Consider the following 22397-nt stretch of genomic DNA (forward strand, 5'->3'; position numbering starts at 1 on the left):
TATCACTCATAACTGGAATCTAATATCCAGCGCAAATGAACATCTCCTCAGAAAAGAAAATCATGGACTTGGAGAAGAGACTTGTGGCTGCCTGATGGGAGGGGGAGGGAGTGGGAGGGATCGGGAGCTTGGACTTATCAGACACAACTTAGAATAGATATATAAGGAGATCCTGCTAAATAGCATTGAGAACTTTGTCTAGATACTCATGTTGCAACAGAACAAAGGGTGGGGGAAAAAAATGTAATTGTAATGTATACATGTAAGGATAACCTGACCCCCTTGCTGTACAGTGGGAAAATAAAAAAATTTTTAAAAATAAAAATAAAAAAAAAGAGTTTCCATTGTGGCTCAGTGGTAGCAAACCTGACTAGTATCCACGAGGATACAGGTTCAATCCCTGGCCTCACTCGGTGGGTTAAGGATCCGGTGTTACCATGAGCCAGGTTGCAGACATGCCTTGGATTCTGCCTTGCTGTGGCTGTGGTGTAGGCTGGCATCTGCAGCTCCAATTCAACCCTACCCTGGGAACTTCCATATGCCACACATGCAGCCCTGAAAAGCAACAACAACAACAACAACAACAACAAAGGGTCATATAAACAACTTGTGGCAAAGACAGTAATGCTTACCCAATAGTACATTAGTTTCCTCCATACTCCACCCCCTTGTCCGTTGGTTCACTCCATGTTCAGCCCCTGGTCTACTGACTCCACGTGTCTTCAGTCCCCTTGCAGTCACAGCAGGACAGGTGACTAGCTCTGACCAATGGGCTGTGACAAAAGTAAATGTGCATTACTTCTGGGCCATGGCAGTGAAAGCCCGCAAGACTTCTCCAGTGCTTTTCCCCTACCTGTGGTGCAAAAGAAGGTCCTTATTCAGAGAGGAAAACACAAGGATCAAAGCAGCCTAATAGCTGAGCCATGGCATGGAGGACAGGTGCTCTGAAGAGCCATCTTGATTTATAGATGACTTCCGATTAGCAAGAAATAAACCTTTGTCTCTTAAAAAACTTCTACTTCGCAGTCATTCATTGCTATAGCACAAGCTAGCTCCTCCTAACACACAACCCAACAGAGCAGTACAAACCTTCAGTGGCAGGTGGATCATGGGTACAGTATGCCACAACTATTTGGTGACGTATTGTATAGCCCTTGAAAAGAACTTACAAAACTAATAACAGCATAAGCATCATTATCTTAGTAACTGGAAAAAAAGCAGGCAACAAAAACATGAAGGCAGGGATTTCCCAGTAAAATTGACAGAATGGATGAAATGGTGGTTCAGCATTGTTGAGATGTTTTCCAGGAAACCATAATGTATCAGACGATCTGTATGTATTGGGTTGGGTGGAGATGGATCATGGAGTGGTCCCAGCTGAGTCTAAATCCATATTCAGACTTGTTCAGATATAGGTTGACTCTCTGCTAAAGAAGAAGCTTTTAGGAAAGAACCCACTTGAAGGCAGGAGAGAATAAGGACACACAATTTGGTCCATAACAACTTAGTTTTTGGAGTGACAGGGAACACATGTCTGACCACTTGAATTTGTTCTCTGACCCAGGCCCCTTGGACTCAAGTCAACACTTGAGAGCTGTTTGGCACATGTCTCTGTGTGCAATGTTGGAAGCCTAAGGCTGTGCTCCTTTGGGAACAGGGAAGACATCATGGGAGTCAGAAATTCACCTGGATTCAGGGAAGGGCAGTGCTGACCCAGCACAACCTGGAGCCAGGGTGTGACTAAAAGCAGTCAATGTCAAAGGCACTGCAATGACACCAGCAAGCCCACTTCCAGGGGCAATGGGAAGACTTTATATGATGGGCTCATCATCACCCCCATCACACCCATGGCCTAGAGGTGGCAGCTAACTTGGCAGCAGTGGGAGGCAGCTCTGGAGCAAGGGCCAGAACTCTTAGCGCAGACATCAGAGCCATGGAAGGCCACCCTTCCTTTGCAGACAGTGGTGACCTTAGAGGTCAGTGAAAGTTGCAAGAAGTTATTCATGAGCTTCTGTGAGTGGTGTCCTGGGAACTCTCAGCAGAGAGGGCAGGAAATAGGCAATAAGTCCAAAAGACTCTGCAGAAGAGGGCAGGAGACCCCACCAGAAGTGAGGGTCATTGTTGATTACTGCAATGACCCCCATTTTCTGCCCAGACTGCACTACATATAGAGCATAACTTTTCAAAGGGCAGGTGATTTAACAGAAGAAAAAAGATTAACCTGGAAACAGACAAAGATGAGTCAGGGAGGCAGCATTTCCTAGAGTTTATCCCTCCAGCACTGTCCAGAGGAAAGAAACACTGATCTGGGGGAAAGAAGAATTTAGATCATCAGAGAAGGCCTTATCAGGCCTATGTGGAACGGGCCTCTGCTAACACCCATCTCGACATCCCAGGTGCCCTGGGACTTGAAAGATGCTGCTCAAGAGAGTAACATGAATATTTCAATCACTGTAAGTTAATGATCAATGACAGTATAAAGTATGTGGTCCCTTTCATAAGTGTTAAAAAATAAGGAGACTGGAGGTTAAGAACCTGACTAGCATCCATGAGGGTTAGGGTTAGGGTGGCTCAATAGGTTAAGAACTTGGCTAGCATCCATGAGGACACAGATTTGATCCCTGGCCTCACTCGGTGGGTTAAAGATCCGGTGTTGCTGTGAGCCAGGTTGCAGACATGGTTTGGCGTTGCCTTGAGCTATGGTGTAGGTCACAGACGCAACTCAGATCCTGTGTGGCTGTGGTGTAGGCTGGTGGCTGCAGCTCTGATTCAACCCCTAGCCTGGGAACTTCTGTATGCTGTGTCTGTGGCCATAAAATGAAAAAAATAATAATAATAAGGAGGCATTGTGGTTATCAGGTTGGTCTCTCAGTTAAAAAGATAGACTCTCAGGAGTTCCCGTCGTGGCTCAGTGGTTAACGAATCCAACTAGGAACCACGAGGTTGCAGGTTCAATCCCTGGTCTCGCTCAGTGGGTTAAGGATCCGGCATTGCCCTGAGCTGTGGTGTAGGTGGCAGACGCAGCTCGGATCCTACGTTGCTGTGGCTCTGGTGCAGGCAGGCGGCTACAGCTCTGATTCGACCACTAGCCTGGGAATCTCCATATGCCATGGGAGCAGCTCAAGAAATGGCAAAAAGACAAAAAAAAAAATTAAAAAAATAAAAAGAATGGACTCTCAAAAGACTGAAAGCCCTTGGGTTACACTGATCAGGTCATTGTTGAACCTGCAAAGCAAGGATTTGTGCCTTGCAAGCGGTGTTGCTGGAAGAGATCTGCTTACCATTATTAACATTTCTATAACAACAAATTAAATTAACATATACAGGAACACACAGACATGAGAATAAATGAAAGTAGGAGAAGCGTGCTGGACACTCTCTGCTCCTCCATGGTTAACCCCCACCATGGTCCATGCTTTTGGTGAATGGCTTCCAATGACTATAGCAACCCAGTCTCCTCTCTATGAAATTTGTGGACAAAGGAACTCTTAATAAGGTCAATTCCATCAACAGTTTACCCTCCAGTTTATACTTTTAGGCCTTTTTGTTGTTGTTGTTGTTGATTTTTTTCTTTTAGGGCTGCACCACAGCATATGGAGGTTCCCAGGCTAGGGGTCGAATCGGAGCTGCAGCTGCTGGCCTATGCCAGAGCCACAGCAACACCGATCCTTAACCCACTGAGTGAGATCAGGGATCAAACCTGCATCTTCACGGATAATAGTGGGGTTTGTTATTGTTGAGCCGCAAAGAGAATACCCTTAGACCCTTGTTTTAATAGAAGTTTTCTATTCCCAAAATTAAAAAAGTATTCTCCTGTGTTTTCGACTGTTAGCACTATGGTTTTATTTCACAGTTCTGTCTTTAATCCATCTGGGTTCATCTTTATATGATGCAAGGCAGGTATCCAGCTTCTTCTCTACATAGTGAGCGACTTTCCCCAAATTCATTTGGAAACATTCTATAATTTCCCCACTGATTGCGAAGTTCCCTTTATCACATAACAAATCCTCATATATAATATTTTTGGATTTTAAAAATTCTGTTATATTCTTTTCTCTCTATTTTATTTCATTGGACTCTATGTCTTTCACTGTTTTTATGAATAGTTTTTCCTACTGTCTGTCATATTTTCCAGAGTGGGCTTAGTAACTTTCATGGATCTTGATTTTTCCAAATTTTAGGATACATTTATTAAGTTTCCCAAATAAACTTTCTGGAATTTTAATTGGGATTTCACTGGATTTATCATGTATCTTAGAGAGAATTAAGATCTTTATAGTAGATACTAAGTGAATTAAGTCAGACAGAAAAAGACAAATATATATCACTTATTTGTGGAATCTTAAAAATGACACAAATGAATACAAAACAGAAACAGACTCACAGATATAGAAAACAAACTTATGGTTATTAAGAGGATAGTGGGTGGTGGAGAGGCAGGGAGATAAATTAAGAGTTCAGAATTAGCAGATACACACTACTATATATACAATAAAAAACAAGGACCTACAGTATAGCATGTATAGCATAGGGAATTACATTCAATATCTTATAATAACCTATAATGGAAAACAATGTGAAAAGAATAAATATATTCTGAATCAACTTTCTATATACCTGAAACTAACACAACACTGTAAATCAACTGTCTATCAAAAATATAGATATATATTCTTTTTCGCATTGTTTTAATAGCTTGCTTTTTCTATGAATATGGAATATCTCTCCACTTATGCCAGCATTCCTACATGTCATCTACATGACTTTAAATTGATCTTTTTAGGAGTGCCCTTTGTGGCTCAGCAGTAAAGAACCCGACTAGTATCCATGATGATGTGGGTTCGATCCCTGGCCCCACCCAGTAGGTTAAGGATCTGGCATTGCCATAAGCTGCAGTGTAGGTCGCAGATGCAGCTTGGATCTGATGTTTCTGTGGCAGCGGCTGGGGTGAGGCCAGCAGCTGCAGCTCTGATTCAACCCCTAGCCTGGGAACTTCCATATGCTGTGGATGCAACTGTAATAAATAAATAAATAAAATAATAAATAAATCTTTTTAAAGGTCTTGTGCATTTTTGTCAGGTTAGCTCCTTGATACTTACATTTTTTCTTGCTGCAGGTAACAGTAAACCTTTTAAAACTGTTAAATAGAGGGTAAACTTTGGAAGTACACGTATACTTGAGAATCCCTTTATTTTTTTCTCAAATGATAGATTAACTGGTTTATAAATTGCTATAAATTATATAAATTTTATAAATTGTGCTTTCAGCATTTTTTCATTTATTACTCTGAAATATTTTTTGTCTCCAATATTTATTTGGTATAATTCTCATGCTTGGTTCTTAGTAGGAGATCTTTAACTTTTAAAGTTTTGAGAATTTTGTTTTTATCTTTTTTTTTTGAGTGGTATGAAATTTTTTTTTTAATTATTTATTATTATTTTTTTCCCACTGTACAGCAAGGGGGTCAGGTTATCCTTACATGTATACATTACAATTACATTTTTCCCCCAGCCTTCTGTTGCAACATGAGTATCTAGACAAAGTTCTCAATGCTATTCAGCAGGATCTCCTTGTATGTTTTTATCTTTGATTTTAAAAATTTTACTATATAATGTACCTAGGGATTTCTATGAGCAAACACTTTCAATCTGAGGTCTTTCAACTTTCTTTAAATCTGGGGAAATTTTGGTCATTATCTCCTCAAATATTTCCTCTTTTTTTTTTGTGTATATATATATATATATATATATATATATATATATATATATATATCTTTCTAGTTCTACAATAAAACAGATATTTACATTATAATTATGATCCTCTTAATTTTTTCCATATTTCCCAACTCTGTCTCTGTTCGATGCTTTATAGAAGAATTTTTTGATTTGATCTTTTGTTTTTCAAATTGCATACATTTTGGAATTCTTCTATCTCTATTATAGTTTTCTATTTCAATCATTTAATGCATGTATGTACATTCTATGAACTCAGATTTAATAGGCTCTAAGCATCTTTCTACTAAGTCTCTACTAAGCATCTTTCACCCTACATTGTCTCAGGATAGGGGAGGTAAGGTCAAGGTGAGGAAATGCTCAGAGGCTGAGGGTTTGTGACATCGTTGCTCTCCCTTTTTGACTCCAGTCAAACTTGAACACTGAACCGATATCACCCCAGAAAAGCTGGTGGAGAGAATAGGACATGGTTATAAAAGGGCATAGGTTACCCTGTCCTCTCTGCATCAAAGGCACTAGGTCCTCTTCCTTTCTGGGTACCATTATCTTCTTCTACACCAGGACTCAACTGCCTTTATCGTTTTACCTTAATTTTCAGCTGCCTTGACTTCTCTTCTACTTCTGTGACTTCTCCAGGGCTAAATGTGAGTCAGGGGGCAACTGTTCTGGTTAGTTTGTTATCTTTGTGGAAAAAGGGAATCCTGTCTAACCTTAAATGCAGAATATGAATCAGGTTGATAGATATGAATCTGGCAACATTTTTAGACATTCCCTGGGAACTGGCTGGATAACAGGCCTAAGTCCATCCACAAAGAGACCTGCCAGCACTACATAAAAAATAAAGATAGCTTTAGGGATGTTCAGTGCAATTAGGAGCAGTGTCTTTTTGGTTGAGGAACTCATCACTAAAAATCCTCTACTATAAAACCTCATAAAAAGAGATTTGAGAGTAAACGTGAGAAGAGGAATGTTAAGGGCTCCTTATAGCCTGTGGAGAACAATAAAAATAAGGCACCAAAATGTCTGTGTTCTACCTACCACAGCCCTGCAGTGGAAGAGTGGAGCAAGCAGGTGGGGGTTGAAGTCTGGGCAGTCGCTACCAGCTGGAAGGTTGGTCAAAAAAGGGGGGGAGTAAAGAAGGAAGAAGAAAGGACTGAGCAGCAAGATGGTGGGACAAACATGTGCATGAATAGAGCAGGAGAGATGGTGCAATGGCTGGATGAATGCAGACATTCAGGGAATGGAAAAGATATTTAGAGAAAATGATTGGGAAGATTTCTCTGTGGTATACTATATAATCCCCCACAGTAAAGTTCTATATTATTCCTCAAGGCACCTGGAGTCATATTTATGTTTTAATTTCCTGGAACTCCATGCAGAGGTTTGGCCACTAGAATTTGGGCTTTTATTGAGACTGTTGGTAAATAAACCCCTTGCCCAGGTGCAGATTAGTTTTACTTTGTTTGCTTTTCCAAGTCATCCAATCCCAAGTAGCTTGGGCGTATCCTTTAACACCGCATTTGCCAAAGTGGGTTCAGCAATTATAGGTAAAGAGGGTTCTAAAGTCAAATAAAACTTGGGATGTACAAGGTTATACAGCTTAACATGAATTCTTTGCTTGCAGGGTTTCTCAGAGCCTTTAATATGCAAATATTACTATCATTCTCCAGTAAGGAGGCATAGTATGCCCTATTTCTCAAATTTGACCACAAAATCATGGACCAAACTCTAGGAAACATTCTTTTGGATTTCTTGCTTTTGTTTGACTTATAATGTGGTCTTAGCAGATGTGGTCAAGGGCCATTCTTTTGGTAGTTGTTATGGAAGAGCATCTTGCAAAAGGCATTCTTCACAGTATTACAATCTAGCAAATGCTTTAACCATGAAGGTGTTATCTGTCATCTCTGTCATTATGCATGATCATATTCAATTAAGTAATTGTTTCAAAGCCGCTTCTATTGTTCTCTCTTCGTGGCACCTCATGTGGTTAGTCTTGTTTTCCTAAGAGTGCATAAGCTCCATAAAAAGAATCATGCCTATTCTTTTACTGAATCATGCATAGCATTTGGTGCAGTGTTAGATGAAAGATCAATATTCAATAAATACACTTTGATTGGAAAAAATAAAACTGCAGCAGAAGTATATTTTTATAAATCTCTCATGTATTTGATAATATGTTGTCTAAGTATTTTCGTGCTGTAATTGTCACGCCCCATTCCTTTTTTCTCTCTGTCCCTTTTCAGCACTAAATACATCCTGGAAGGAAAATGAGGGCAATAAATCTAAGCAAAAAAGCCCTAAAATTTTTTTTCTACTTATTCCAATATTAAGAAAAAATCTTGGAGTTCCCGTCATGGTGCAGTGGTTAACGAACCCGACTAGGAACCATGAGGTTGCAGGTTCGATCCCCGGCCTTGCTCAGTGGGTTAAGGATCCGGTGTTGCCGTGATCTGTGGTGTAGGTTGCAGACGCGGCTCAGATCCTGCGTTGCTGTGGCTCTGGCGTAGGCCGTTGGCTACAGTTCCGATTCGACTCCTAGCCTGGAAACCTCCATATGCCATAGGAAACGGCCCTAGAAAAGGCAAAAAAAGACAAAAAAAAGAAAAAAGAAAAAACTTTAGCTAAAAAATTCAAACTATTCCAGCTCGTCTTTGCTTGATTCCCACCCAGTTTATTCACTAATTGTCCAAAATTTTTGCTCTTCCTTTTTCATGGCTGTGTTTTCCTTAAATACAAAATTCAGAACCTTCCAGAACATTTCTTTGCTTTGCGAGTCAGGAAAAATTTCCCCACCATCTCATTCTGAAAGCACTTGGCAGGTAAACTTCTGTTATCATATCACTGTATATGAAGGTCCTTAGCTTAGTCTAATGGTGTTTTGCCAAGTAAACAATTTATAGTCTATTATTTCCACTGGAAAGTCCCCTTTTCAAATCGAACAATTTCACAATAAAAAAAAAAACCACTGGTCAAAGAAACCCCAAGTATTTCTTAGCATTGGTATTTGGGGTTTCAACTTAATGGGGTCATTATTCATATGACCAGGTTGATGACACCAATACATCAAATTTACAATGGAAATTTAGGACCAAGTACTTCTGTCAATAGCTCTATTGTTCCCAGTTCCCTTGTTTGCCTGCTGACTCCCTCCTCCATCTCTTGCAGGCATAGAATCATTGGCCCCTCTGCAGGGACCTCTCCAGATCCTGCCCTTGCAACCCGCCCCCAACCTTACCCCCACCCCTGAACTTGTCTCTCACCCTTGCTTCTTCCCATTAATGACTCTTGCTGGCTTCTTTCATTGTTCCTTTTCAAACTCCATTAACTGTCCACACACTTCCTCTTTCTTCTCAAGTCTCTCAATTAGTGGCCTTCCCTTCTCCCACCCTAACCTAAAACCAAGCCAAGAGATGTGGCTGACGTACTCCTCACCAGAGCTTCCAGACCATAGCTCCAGACATTTTATCAATAACCCCACTTGCTCTGCTTGTACAAGATTCTCCCAATATTCCTGTGGCTGTCATCCATCAGCCTCTAGGACCATCCCACCACTTCGTTGATGTCAGGCTCACTATTTTCATTCCTACTGCACTCCCTGCCATGCTGTAGATGGAGAACAGTATCAAAGATGACTGTCCAGCCAACATCCTGGCCTCCCAGCTTCAGACTCGTCCTCTTCTCTGACATTCTAATCCACGCCACTTTGGTGCCTCTCTGCCACACACACGCACCCACAGAGTCATACCTCATGCCTGGGTGCTGACTAGGTCAAAGGTCTTGTACTTGGCCTATCAAACAGGATGGACTCCACAGGGTTGACATCATAAACCAGCTTAATATTTTCACACGACTGCCTCTGACTCCATGGAGTTTCTTCAGTCTTTCCCATTTACTGAAATTCCCAGTAGAGCCCATGTTTTCTCTGATGACTCTACTTCTATTAATCAATAGCTCCATTTTTGACTTGTAAAAAAGTTCAATTGAATCTGAATCAAACTTTCATTCTCTCAGTCCTTCCCCTCGGTCAAGTTACTCTCCCTACACTTCTCCATTAATAGCTACACATTCTGATCCCTCTGGAAAATGAAGAGGATGGAAAGGAAAGATTTAAGCAGAAGCATAACTGCCTCTGATGCATATGAAGTCTCTGTGTTGCATGCCCCACTGCTGGTTCTTTTTCTCTTTAGTGTATTACTCACCAACATTCCCTTAGCAAGGCTGGTGTCTTTTCCTGATAGTCGCACATGACATGGCTCTGCCCCAATTTCTTTTCTTTTCTTCTTTTTTTTTGTCTTTTTTTGCCTTTTCTAGGGCCACACCCGCAGGATTTGGAGGTTCCCAGGTAAAGGCTCTAATCGGAGCTGTAGCCACTGGCCTATACCACCGCCACAGCAACATGGGATCCGAACCGTGTCTGTGACCTACACCACAGCTCACGGCAATGCCAGATCCTTAACCCACTGAGTATGACCAGGGATTGAACTGGCAACCTCATGGTTCCTAGTCCGATTCATTAACCACTGAGCCACAACGGGAACTCCTCTGCCCCAATTTCTGATCATCTCTGGTAGTCTGACCTTCTCACTCTTCCCTGTAGGCCTATAGCAGAGATTCTTTAAGACAACTCACAAAGCAGCTACCCATAATCAACAATTAAAAAACAAATGATGGGCATTCCCATCATGGCTCAGCAGTAACAAACCCAACTAGGATCTATGAGGATGCATGTTTGATCCCTGACCTTGCTCAGTGTGTTAAAGATCTGGCATTTCCATGAGCTGTGGTGTAGGTCACAGACTCGGCTTGGATCCTGAGGTGCTATGGCTGGTTACCCTAGCCTGGTAACTTCCATATGCTGCAGGTGCACCCCTCCCCCCAAAAATTCAATTTTTTAAATGGACAAAGAGACTTGAAATCTATTCTTTAAAGAAAATACATGAATTGCCAGTAAACACGTGAAAATATGCTCAATATCATTATCATGAGTGCAATAAAAATCAAAACTACAATGATATGTCACTCTAGACTAAGGAGAAAGCCAGTAGGGTGGCTATAATTTTTAAAAGGTAGACAATAGCAAGCATTGGCAAAAATGTGGAGCAGTTGAAACTCTCATACTCTATATTCTCATTGTTGGTGAAAATGTATAGTGAGTGGTACAGCAGAACTGTCTGGAATTTCCCCAAAAAGATGAACATACAATTATATATAACTCAGCAATTCCACTCCCCGATGTGTACTCCAGAGAAACAAAAACAGGCATTCAAACAAATGTTTCTGGCAACCCTATTTATAATGTCAAAGAAGTAGAAATAACCCAAATGTCCCTCCACTGATGAATGGACTAAAAATGGTATATCCATACATCCATACAATGGAATATAAGCCAGCCACAAAAATTAATGATGTAATGGTTCATACTATTACATAGGTGAAACTTGAAAGAATTATGCTGGTATGTGTAATCCTGTTTAAATGAAATGCACCAAACAGGCAAATCAATTGAGGCAGAAAGAAGATTAGAGGTAAACCAGGACTGGGCGGGTAGGAGGAATGGAGAGTGACTCCTAATGAGTACAGGGTCTCTTTTAGGGAAGATAAAAATATTCCACAATTAGAAAATGGTGATGGTTTCCACAGCTCTGTGAATATACTAAAATTCATTGAGTTATGTACTTTAAAACGGTGAATTTCAGAATTCCCTTGTGGTGCAGTGAGTTAAGTATCCAGTGTTGCTGCTGCAGTGGCCCCAGTTGCTACTGCTGCGGCAAGGGTTCGAGCTCCAGCCCAGGAACTTCCAGAAGCCACGGGCATTGCCATAAATACATAGGTTAATTTCGTGATAAAATAAAGCTGTGAAGAACCATAAGGAAGAGGAAGGAGAAGGAGAGGGGAAAACAGTTACTATATCAGGTCCATATCACTGCCACTGTGGTCCTTTCTCCTTCCTATAACCTATCACCTTCTAACAAGGCTTTCTCTTTTGTTTTATTTTATTTTATTTTATTGTTTTTTTAGGGTCACCCCCACAGCATATGGAGGTTTCCCAGGCTAGGGCTCGAACCAGAGATGCAGCTGCTGGCCTCCACCACAACCATAGCAACACCAGAGCCAAGCCATGTCTGTGACCGACACCATACCTCATGGCCATGCTGGATCCTTAACCCACTGAGTGAGGTCAGGGATACTCATCAGCTTCCTTAAAACTGAGCCACAGCAGGGAACTCTAAGGCTTTCTCTTTTAGACATTTTTTTTCAGGAACTGCTTACGAAACAGTCCCTGTGTCATCAAAGTTTCAGGAAGCATATGTTAAGGTCTCAGAATGAGTCCTTTAAAGTCACTGTCTCTTGACTCACTTTGGGAAGGCTGATGGAGGCAAGCATCTCTCTGTTTTGCCCCATGGAGATGTAGCACACAAGTTCTCCAAGAACCCCTCACTGTGTCTGAGTAATTGTGAACCCTTAGCCTCCTCTTAAAAAGCTATCAATGGGCTGGTGATGAGAGAGTCAGATTAGAACCACTCTCTTTGCATAGACTGTGTAGAGCATGGCTACCTCAGGGGGCAGCAAACGTTGTCGAGAGACAGATAGCAAAGATTTTAGGCTTTGCAGTCTCAACCGCCTCTGTTGCAACGTCTCATCTCAGCTGCTGCAGCAGGAAAGTACTCACAGACGGAGCATAAATGGATGAGCATGGCTGTGTTCCAACAAAACTTTCATTACAAAAATGAATGGGGGCCAGATTTGGTTCGTGGGCCTTAGTTTGCTGACCCCTATTCTAGAGTCACTTGGAGGAGTTTAGAGAGTGAGAAGGGGGTACTTGAAACCTTTTAACTGAACCAAAAGAGCCCATGCTAACATTCTGTGGTAGTATCAGGTGATGAAAATCCCCTCTCCAACCATATTCTCCCGCCCAGCACTCTCGATGTTTTCCCGACTCGGAGCCCGCACTGTGCTCTCCTCACCCTGCCTATCCCTTCACACCTTCCTGTTTACCTGATCGATGAGGTGACTGCCTCATTTCAGTCTCTTCTTCACATCCTAGTCCATGATCTCATCTTTGCTATACCTTCCTCCTAGATTGACTCACCCCCTTGACCTTCTACCAAAACTTAAGAATTGCAACCTTTTAGAAAATCCAGCTCTGTGTTTTTTTTTCCTGTTCCAGGACTTTCCAGAGGTGCCAGGGCAACCTGATAACCATGGGGGTAAGTTCCACCACATGCTTAACCCTCTAGCAACATCAGCCATACACCAGCAGACTTTTCTGTAACTCTCAGCCAGAACTTTTTTTTTTTTGTCTTTTTGCTATTTCTTTGGGCTGCTCCCGAGGCATATGGAGATTCCCAGGCTAGGGGTTGAATCGGAGCTGCAGCCACCAGCCTACCCCAGAGCCACAGCAACTCGGGATCCAAGCCGCGTCTGCAACCTACACCACAGCTCATGGCAACGCCGGATCATTAACCCACTGAGCAAGGGCAGGGACCGAACCCGCAACCTCATGGTTCCTAGTCGGATTCGTTAACTACTGAGCCACAACGGGAACTCCAAGAACTTTTTTTAAATTGAAGTGTAATTGATCTACAGTATCATATTCATTCCAGGTATATAACATAATGATTCAATATTTTGGCAGATTATAGTCCATTAAAAGTTATTACAAGGTAATGGCTATAATTCCCTTTGCTCTACAATATCTCCTTGTTGCTTATCTATTTTATAAGTAGTAGTTTGCCTCTGTTAATTCCATATCACGAATTTGTCCCTCTCTCCTCCCCTTTGTCCTTTGGTAACCACTAGTTTGTTTTCCATATCTCTGAGTCTGTTTTGCTAATACATGCATTTGTATTACTTTTTAGAATCCACATTTAAGTAATATCATAAGTATTTATCTTTCTCTAATGTATTTAAGTACATGTTGCTGCAAATGGCATTATTTCATTCTTTTTATGGCTAATATTTCATTGTGTGTGTGTATCTGTGTGTGTATGTGTGTGTATCACATCTTCTTTATCCATTCATATGTTGATGGACACTTAGGTTGCTACCATACCTTGGCTATCGTAAATAGCACTGCTATGAACATTGGGATGCATGTGTCTTTTCAAATTAGTGTTTCCATTCTTTCTGGATATAGACCCAGGGCTGGGATTACCCAATCAAATGACAGTTCTATTTTTAGCTTTTTGTGGAACCCCTCTACTGTTTTCCGTTTTGGCTATATCAATTTACATTCTCACCAACATTGTACAGGGATTCCCTTTTCTTCAGATTTTCTTCACATTCTCTCCAAGTTCCTTGTAGACTTTTTGATGACAGCCATTCTGACTGGTGTGACACAATATCCCATTGTAGTTTTGATTTGCATTTCTCTAATAATTAGTGATATTGAACATTTTTTCATGTGCCTGTTGGCCATCTGTATATCTTCCTTGGAAAAATGTCTATTCAGGTCTTCTGCCCATTTATTCATTGGGTTGTTTGTTTTGTTTTTGATATTGAGTTGCATGAGCCATTTATATATTTTGGATATTAACCCCCTGTTGATCACACCATTTGCAGATATTTTCTCCCATTCCATAGGTTGTCTTTTTGTCTTATCAGTAGTTTCCTTTGGTGTGCAAAAGGTTTTAAGTTTGATTAAGTACTCAACCAGGACTTTGATCTCTCTTTGGCAGTAATGGTATAGACCACCTTTATGAACTCTCATCTTCCAATTTAAAAATGCTCTGAAGGAAAAAAAAAAAAGTGTTCCCTATCTTAATCTATACCTGCATGTATACCAATATGGTGGCCACTAGCTACTTGAAAAATGTCCGAGGAACATAGTATGACCGAGGAACTAAATTTTTAATTTTTATTTTCTTTTAATTCATTTAAATGTAAAAACTGAAGTAGTATAAAATTTGTTCTGCTAAACACATGTTTTTATTTTAATTGGACTATTTCACTTTAACCACTGAAAATGTAGCTTCTGAATTAAGACATGTAAAATACAGCTGATCCTTAAACAACACAGTTTAGGGCTCCAACCTTCTGCACCATCAGAAATCTGGGTGTCACTTATAATTGGCCCTCTGAGTATGCAAGGTTCCTTCCCATCTGCAGTGTGGCATCTGCAGATTCAACCCACCATGACTGTGTAGCACTGTGGTATTTACTACTGAAAAAAATCCACGTACAAGTGGATCCACATAGTTCAAACCCATATTGTACAGGGGTCAACTGTACACTGATTTTTAAAGACTTAGTTAAAAAACAAAAAGAAAAAAAAGGAATGTGAGGGGGTTCCCACTGTGGCTCAGCAGGAATGAACCCAACGGTATTCATGAGGACGTGGGTTCAATCCCTGTCCTCGCTCAGCAGGTTAAGTGTTGCTGTGAGCTTTGGTGTAGGTCACAGACATGGCTCAGATCCTGTGTTGGGGTGGCTGTGGTAAAGGCTGATTTGCTCTGATTTGACCCCTAACCTGGGAACCTCCATATGCCACATGGGTGGCCCTAAAAAAAAAGAATGCGGAATAATTCATCAATAGTTTTATGACGTTTACCTGTTGCAAAGATAATAGTTTGGGCATTACTTATATTGGACAGTGCTATATTATACTCTTCTCAGTTCTTCCTGTACCAGAATAAGAAGTCACCTCATTTTTTTTTCCTTCAGTGCCATCTCCCACAGAAACTTATGAATTCTGAATCCATTTGTCCTATAGAATGCCACACAGAATTCCTATCCTCAATTATCATCAAGCATTTCCTCTCTACTAGGTCATGTTTATCAACAAAATATTGAAAAAGATGGGATGATATTAACAGCAAGTTCTGCTGAGACTTCCAGGAGGCATGAGGAAAATGATTCAGAATCAACTCAACTAGCCCAAAGCTAAGGGACAAATGTCCAAAGCAAATTTCTTTCCTGACTCAAGGGATTAGAGACTCAGAATTGAAGGATCCATTCCCTACCCAAAAATTGAGTAGATACTTGGTTTATTTGCATTTGTATTTTATCCAGTCATGTCGAGCAAAGTAATAAGGACCTTGACTCAGAATTCAATCTAGATTGGATTCCTAGAAAAAAGATGGTCTGCTAATTAGAATTTTGGAAATGTGGCCCAAAAGGACATAACCACCTCCATTTCAGTGAAGACCAACAACTATTAGTGTTTTGAGGGAATTTTTCTCTAGTATTTCTTGGTTTTAATACTATTTTTTTTTTAGTTATGCAGAAATGCTAAGAGTTAACAGAAAGAACAAAGGTTGAATGTGCATCCATCTCTAAAGAATCAAGGTGGGGGGAAACTGTATTTCTCTCCCCAGAGACTCATGAGGAGCTGAACTCAGCTTCCAAATGGAAATAGAAGACAGCAGGTTAAATCCCTAGGGTTTTCATAAAAAAGTAACTGCTAATCATTACAGAGGCCCAAGCTAGCTCTTGCAGTCTCTTTATTACTTAATAAAAAAGAGTGCTGGATCCATATTTTACTACCATTTAATCTAAAGTCTATCAAAACAGGAGTCCCATTGTGGTGCAGTGGAAACGATTCTAATATCCATGAGGTTGCAGGTTCAATCCCTGGCCATGCTCAGTCCAGTTAAGGATCCAGAGTTGGCGTGAGCTGTGGGGTATGTTGCAGACATGGCTCGGATCCCGTGTTGCTGTGACTGTGGTGTAGGCTGGCAGCTGCAGCTCCAATTGGACTCCTAGCCTGGGAACCTCCACATGCCATGGGTGCGGCCCTAAAAAGCAAAATAAATAAATAAAAAGTCTATCAGACAAAGGCAACAGCTTGTTTCATCTCTGAGTTTCATCTTTGTACCTGAACTTTTTAATTTCCTTTTCAAATCTTTGGTTTCAGTCTATAGTCCTTGACAAACTTCTGGTACAGAGAGATCTTGTCGGCAGTCTGGATTTTGAATTTGAGACCTTTCTATGTAGACCTTTTTTGGACCTCTTTATGCAGAAATGAGAAAGAGAAAATTTGCATTTGTGCCTACCTATATATGACACAGCACAGAAAGTAATGCCAGAATAAAATTAAAATGAAACTGGCATTTTGGAGAAATTTGAACTTGTTGACTTAAAAAAATATGCACAACCTAAAAGTTGAGAGGTAGGTTTTATTTGGGGCAAAATGAGGACTATAGCCTGGGAGGCAGCATTTCAGATAGCTCTGGAAAAATACACTGGAAAGAGTTGGAGGGAACATGAGTATGTATGTGATTTTGGTGAAGGGGGAGGTACATGCAACCAAGCATATATTTTAATATAAAGTTGCTGCTAGTCTTGTGAAGGTTACCACTAATCATGAGAAGAAGATGTCACCATGAGGATTTTAGTACTTTTCTAGATACAAGGAGATGCAAGAATTGAGCTCATAAAGTCTTCTCCTGAAAATATCTATCTGAAAACCTGTTCTGCCAGTTTTCCCAGGACACAGAACACCTCACTTCTGATCTCCACCCTGAGCTCCTTTCAGGCGGTGTTGAGGGTTGGCAGCTCTGGTGGCTCATGATTCAGTCCACGTAGAGGCAGATGGCAGGTCCCAATCTCCCGTTCACAAGCTGCTTTCAAAAGTAGGGGCAGGAGTTCCCGTCATGGCTCAGTGGTTAACGAATCCAACTAGGAACCATGAGGTTGCGGGTTTGATCCCTGGCCTTGATCAGTGGGTTAAGGATCTGGCGTTGCCGTGAGCTGTGGTGTAGGTCACAGACGCGGCTCAGATCCCACGTTGCTGTGGCTGTGGTGTAGACTGGGGGCTACAGCTCAGATTAGACCCCTAGCCTGGGAACATCCATATGCCGTGAGTGTGGCCTTAGAAAAGACAAAAAAAAAAAAAAGTAGGGGCATCTGACTCCCTTCCAAAGAGTACAGTATGGAAATGGGGAAATAATAACTTCACAGTAAAGAGACCTACTAAACACTAGTATCAAGCAAGTATTCCAGTCAACATGAACAGTGATAAGCCATGTTGATAATATGTGCCATTGATATGATATAATGAGAATGGCTCTTTATTTCTGTGACCCTCTCCAAAACACACAACTCCAGTCTAGCCATGATTTAAAAAAAAAAAAAAAAAAATCAGAAAAATCCCAAATGAGGGACACTTTACAAAATACCTGATGAATACATGTCAAAATTGTCAAGGTCATCAAAAACAAGGGAAGTTTGAGAAACTGTCACAGCCAAGAGGAGCCTAAGTTGGTATGACAACTACATGTAATGTGGAATCCTGAATGAGATCCTGAAATAGAAAAAGGGTATTAGGTATAGGAAAAAAAAAAAAACAAACTAAGAAAATCTGAATAAATTATGAACTTAAGCTAATAATAATGCATCAGTATTGATTCATTAATTATAGCAAATGTACCATAATAATAACATGATGTTAACAATAGGGGAAGTGGGGGCAGAGTATATGGGAACTCTCTGTACCTATGTTGTTCTAAAACTAAATAGTTATTAAAAAGAAAAAAGAAAAATGTTGCTTGTTTGTTCCAACGTGGGCCCCTAGAAGATTATTAAAGAAAATGAATATTAATGACTTGTTATGACCCTTGCTATAATAATGTCCTTGAATCCATGCCCAAGAACTACCTTATAAATATCATCATTGCAGAAAAGGCTTCTGGTAGTGCCTTCGTAATTAAAAGTCCCAAATAGTATTCCTCCCCTAAAGAAAAAGTGGATCCCCAGGTCACACAGAACAGGAACAGTTAATAGCTTCATCCTGGCCCATTGTAGTGCCCATTCTGCTGCTGGCTGGAAACTATTGTTATTCATGCCATTCATAATTGGATTTTCTTAGGAAAAAAGATATTTCTCAATGCAATAAAAATATCATAAAGTTCAAACTCTGAGTAGCAACTCTTAAAAACCCAATCTGCTCCCTAGTGCAAAATGAACAAATTTGGAAAGAAACTTATAGACATATGGAATAAAGTGTTTAATTTGCTAACCAGATTTTTCTGCTTGGTTTGTTTTCTCAATGTAGGTAATAAGTTAAAGTTAAAAATTGACTAATACTAGTTTCCAATTAAAAAGCAGAATCTCTGTGACTTCTTTGATTTCAGAAGACAAAGCTAGATTTTCCAAAAGACGCTACAAATTAAATAATATCTCATTATGCTTTCACGATCACTGCTTCAGAGGGAGTTTAATTATCATTAGGAGTGTGTGCAATTTTTTTGGTTAGAACACAAAAATGTGTTAATGAGAAAAACAGATCATTCATGCTACTCATTGAGCAAATATTGAAGCAATATGTTCTATGTCCCAGACCCTATGCTGAGCAGATTATAATGGGGGCCAAAAAGAGATGCAGGCCCTGTCCTCCTGGTATAGAACGATATTAACCAAGTAATTAATGTCAGACTATGTAACTAACTGGACTGAGCAGTCTCAACAACTTGGGTATAAACATACAGTTATTTTATTTTTCCAGCGAATGTTTTTAATTCTGTTCTGCTAATCCTCTTTTTTACTGGATAGCAGGACCCCTAACATCGTCTCAGTTCTGGTCCATAATTTGCTGTCCCTTTCAGTTGTTAAAATAGAATGTCTTTGTTTCTCCAAAGAAGACATTTGTATCCTCCAAAGACAGATAGCTAAAAATCACAGGAAAAGATGCTCAACACTGCTAATTATTAGAGAAATGCAAATCAAAACTACAATCAAGTATCACCTCACGCCAGTCAGAATGGCCATCATCAAAATGTCTACAAACAATAAATGCTGTGGAGGGTGTGGAGAAAAGGGAACCCTCCTACACTGCTGGTGGAAGTGTTAATTGGTAAAACTACTATGGAAAATATAGGGGTTCCTTAAAACACTAAAAATAGAACCACCATATGATCCAGCAATTCCACTCCTGAGTATGTAGGAGAAAACCGTAATTCAAAAAGGTACATGCACCCCAATGTTCATCGCAGCACTTTTCACAGTAGCCAAGACATGGAAGCAATCTAAATGTCCATCAACAGAGGAACAGACAAAAAAGATATGGTTCATGTATACAATGTAATATTACTCAGCCATAAAAAAGAATAAAATAGGAGTTCCCGTCGTGGTACAGTGGTTAATGAATCCAACTAGGAACCATGAAGTTGTGGGTTCAATCCCTGGTCTTGCTCAGTGGGTTAAGGATCTGGCTTTGCCATGAGCTGTGGTGTAGGTTGCAGACGTGGCTTGGATCCCGCATTGCTGTGGCTCCGGTGTAGGCCGGTGGCTACAGCTCCGATTGGACCCCTAGCCTGGGAACCTCCATATACCACGGGACCAACCCTAGAAAAGACAAAAAAAAAAAAGAATAAAATAATGCCATTTGCAGTTAACATGGATGGATCTGGAGATTATCATACTAAGTGCAGTAAGTCAGACAAAGACAAATAATCATACAACCTCACTTATATGTGGAATCCAAAAAATGATACAAATGAACTTATTTACAAAACAGAAACAGACCCACAGACTTCAAAAACAAATCTAAGGTTACCAAAGAGAGAGAGTGAAGGGAAGGAAGGATTGGGAGCTTAGGATGGCACATGCACATTATGGTATATGGAATCAATGGTGAACGGAGACCTGCTGTACAGCACAGGGAAATCTGCTCAATATTATGTGATGACCTATATGGAATGGATATGTATATATGTATAACTGAATCACTTTGCTGTATAGCAAAAATGAACTCAAGAGTGTAAATCAACTATACTTCAGTACAATTTTTAAAACAGAATGTCTTTGGTTATTAGAAATCAATTTTATTTCTTTTAAAAGTTCAATCACTTGTTTAATAGAGGCTCCCCTTCCCTACCCTGCAATCTGACTTACAGCTTAGGTGGGTATAGGTGGAGTGTGATTGGCTCTTTCCCAACACACCCCTCCTTCCTGGAAGCTTCCCTCCTCCTGAGCCCAACCCCAGAAGGATGAGGGAGAAAGACGTCTGGTTGTGGGACATAGCAGGCAATACTGATGTTTGCTTTCTCTTGGTCATCTTCACTGCTCAAGCTTGCTGCCCATAAACATGATGTGGAGAGCCAGTGCCCAGCCAGTTTGCCAATGAGGAATTTATCCCAAGTAACTCGCTTAGGTTGAGCGGTCCCTTGGGAGATTCAGCCACACCTTCCAGCTGGTGGCCTCACATTGTATTCCTCTGATGTTCATGCCTCTTTGTCCCCCACTGGAACAGCAAGCCTGCCACTCCAACTCTGCTCCATGGTCCCAGTTCTGGAAGGTATGGGAATGGGCAAAATTCATTTTCTGTACCTATCTAGAAACACAAATTTTCTTTCTGACCTGATCTTACTAAACACTGTCTTCCAAGGCCACTTTCCTGATCTTTCTTCTTCTCGGGCAGGAACAGTTTAACAAATCTAGTGGCAGATAGTACATCCAACTAGTAAAGGAAATGTCAGTTTTCAGATGCTTTCCTAATTACTAGCAACGCTCTTGCCCACCACTCCCCACTTCCTGAGCTTCAGTGGAAACTAATCAAGCCTACCCCTTCCCCACAGAGAAATGAAAGGATGGAAATATTCCATGCTGGAGTTCCCATTGTGGCACAGTGGGTTAAGAACCCAGCTAGTATCCATGAGAATGCAGGTTCGATCCCTGGCCTCACTCAGTGGCTTAAGGATCTGGCATTGCCACAAGCTGCAGTGTAGGTTGCAAATGCGGCTCGGATCCCACATTGCTGCAGCTGTGGTGTAGACAGACAGCTGCAGCTCCAATTTGACTCGTAGCCTGGGAATTTCTGTATGCCACAGGTGCAGCCTTAAAAAGAAAAAAAGAAAGGAAATATTCCATGATGCTGCTTTCAGTGGTCACTTGGAATGTCAGCTAACTGCAGTGGCCCATGCCCTAGACTGTGAGATGCCTGAAGTTACTGGGCCCCCAAACAGGAAATTTGTGAAATTACAGATGAAACATATGTGAAATGTGTGCAGGAAATAGAGCCTGAACAATCCAGATGTAAAGCATCTGTTTTGCAGTATCTATTAGGAATACAACATATGCCTACCCTATGACACAGCAATTTTACCCCAGGAGTATACTCAATAAAAGCAAGTACACAAGCACCTCAAAGGCACACTAGTGTTCACAAAAGCACTTTTCATAATAGCCAAAACTGAAAAGGAAAATAGAAATTTACTAGGACAGCTAAATAAATTGTGGCATTCACACAAAGGAATACTTTGAAACAAAGAAAAGAGACAAACTCCTGCTATAGGTAACATGGATGAATTTCGAAAATTATAATATTGGAGTTCCCGTCGTGGCGCAGTGGTTAACGAATCCGACTAGGAACCATGAGGTTGCGGGTTCAGTCCCTGCCCTTGCTCAGTGGGTTAACGATCCGGCGTTGCCGTGAGCTGTGGTGTAGGTTGCAGATGCGGCTCGGATCCCGCGTTGCTGTGGCTCTGGCGTAGGCTGGGGGCTACAGCTCTGATTGGACCCCTAGCCTGGGAACCTCCATATGCCGAGGGAGCGGCCCAAAGAAATAGCAAAAAGACAGAAAAAAAAATTATAATATTGAGGGAAAGGAGCCAGAAGGAAAAAGTAGCTAATATATGATACCATTTATATGAAGTTCAAAATTAGGCTACCATAAACAATGGTGCTTAGTGTCAGATAACAATCAGCCGTGAGGAAGAGGGGTGTATT

At 40.8% G+C, this 22397-nt stretch overlaps 1 protein-coding gene across 1 annotated transcript in view; it reads right to left on the reverse strand.

Moving 5' to 3' along the window:
- Positions 1–653: 653 nt before the first annotated feature.
- Positions 654–22397, reverse strand: part of CNOT6L (CCR4-NOT transcription complex subunit 6 like) — a 191185-nt gene continuing 169441 nt past the window's right edge. Inside the window, exon 12 of the mRNA XM_047798837.1 lies at positions 654–773. Within this exon, the coding sequence (XP_047654793.1) occupies positions 756–773 (18 nt within the window). The 3' untranslated portion in view covers positions 654–755. The remainder of the gene's footprint in view (positions 774–22397) is intronic.

The sequence above is a fragment of the Phacochoerus africanus genome, chromosome 10 (genome assembly GCF_016906955.1).
Source record: "Phacochoerus africanus isolate WHEZ1 chromosome 10, ROS_Pafr_v1, whole genome shotgun sequence".
NCBI lineage: Eukaryota > Metazoa > Chordata > Mammalia > Artiodactyla > Suidae > Phacochoerus > Phacochoerus africanus.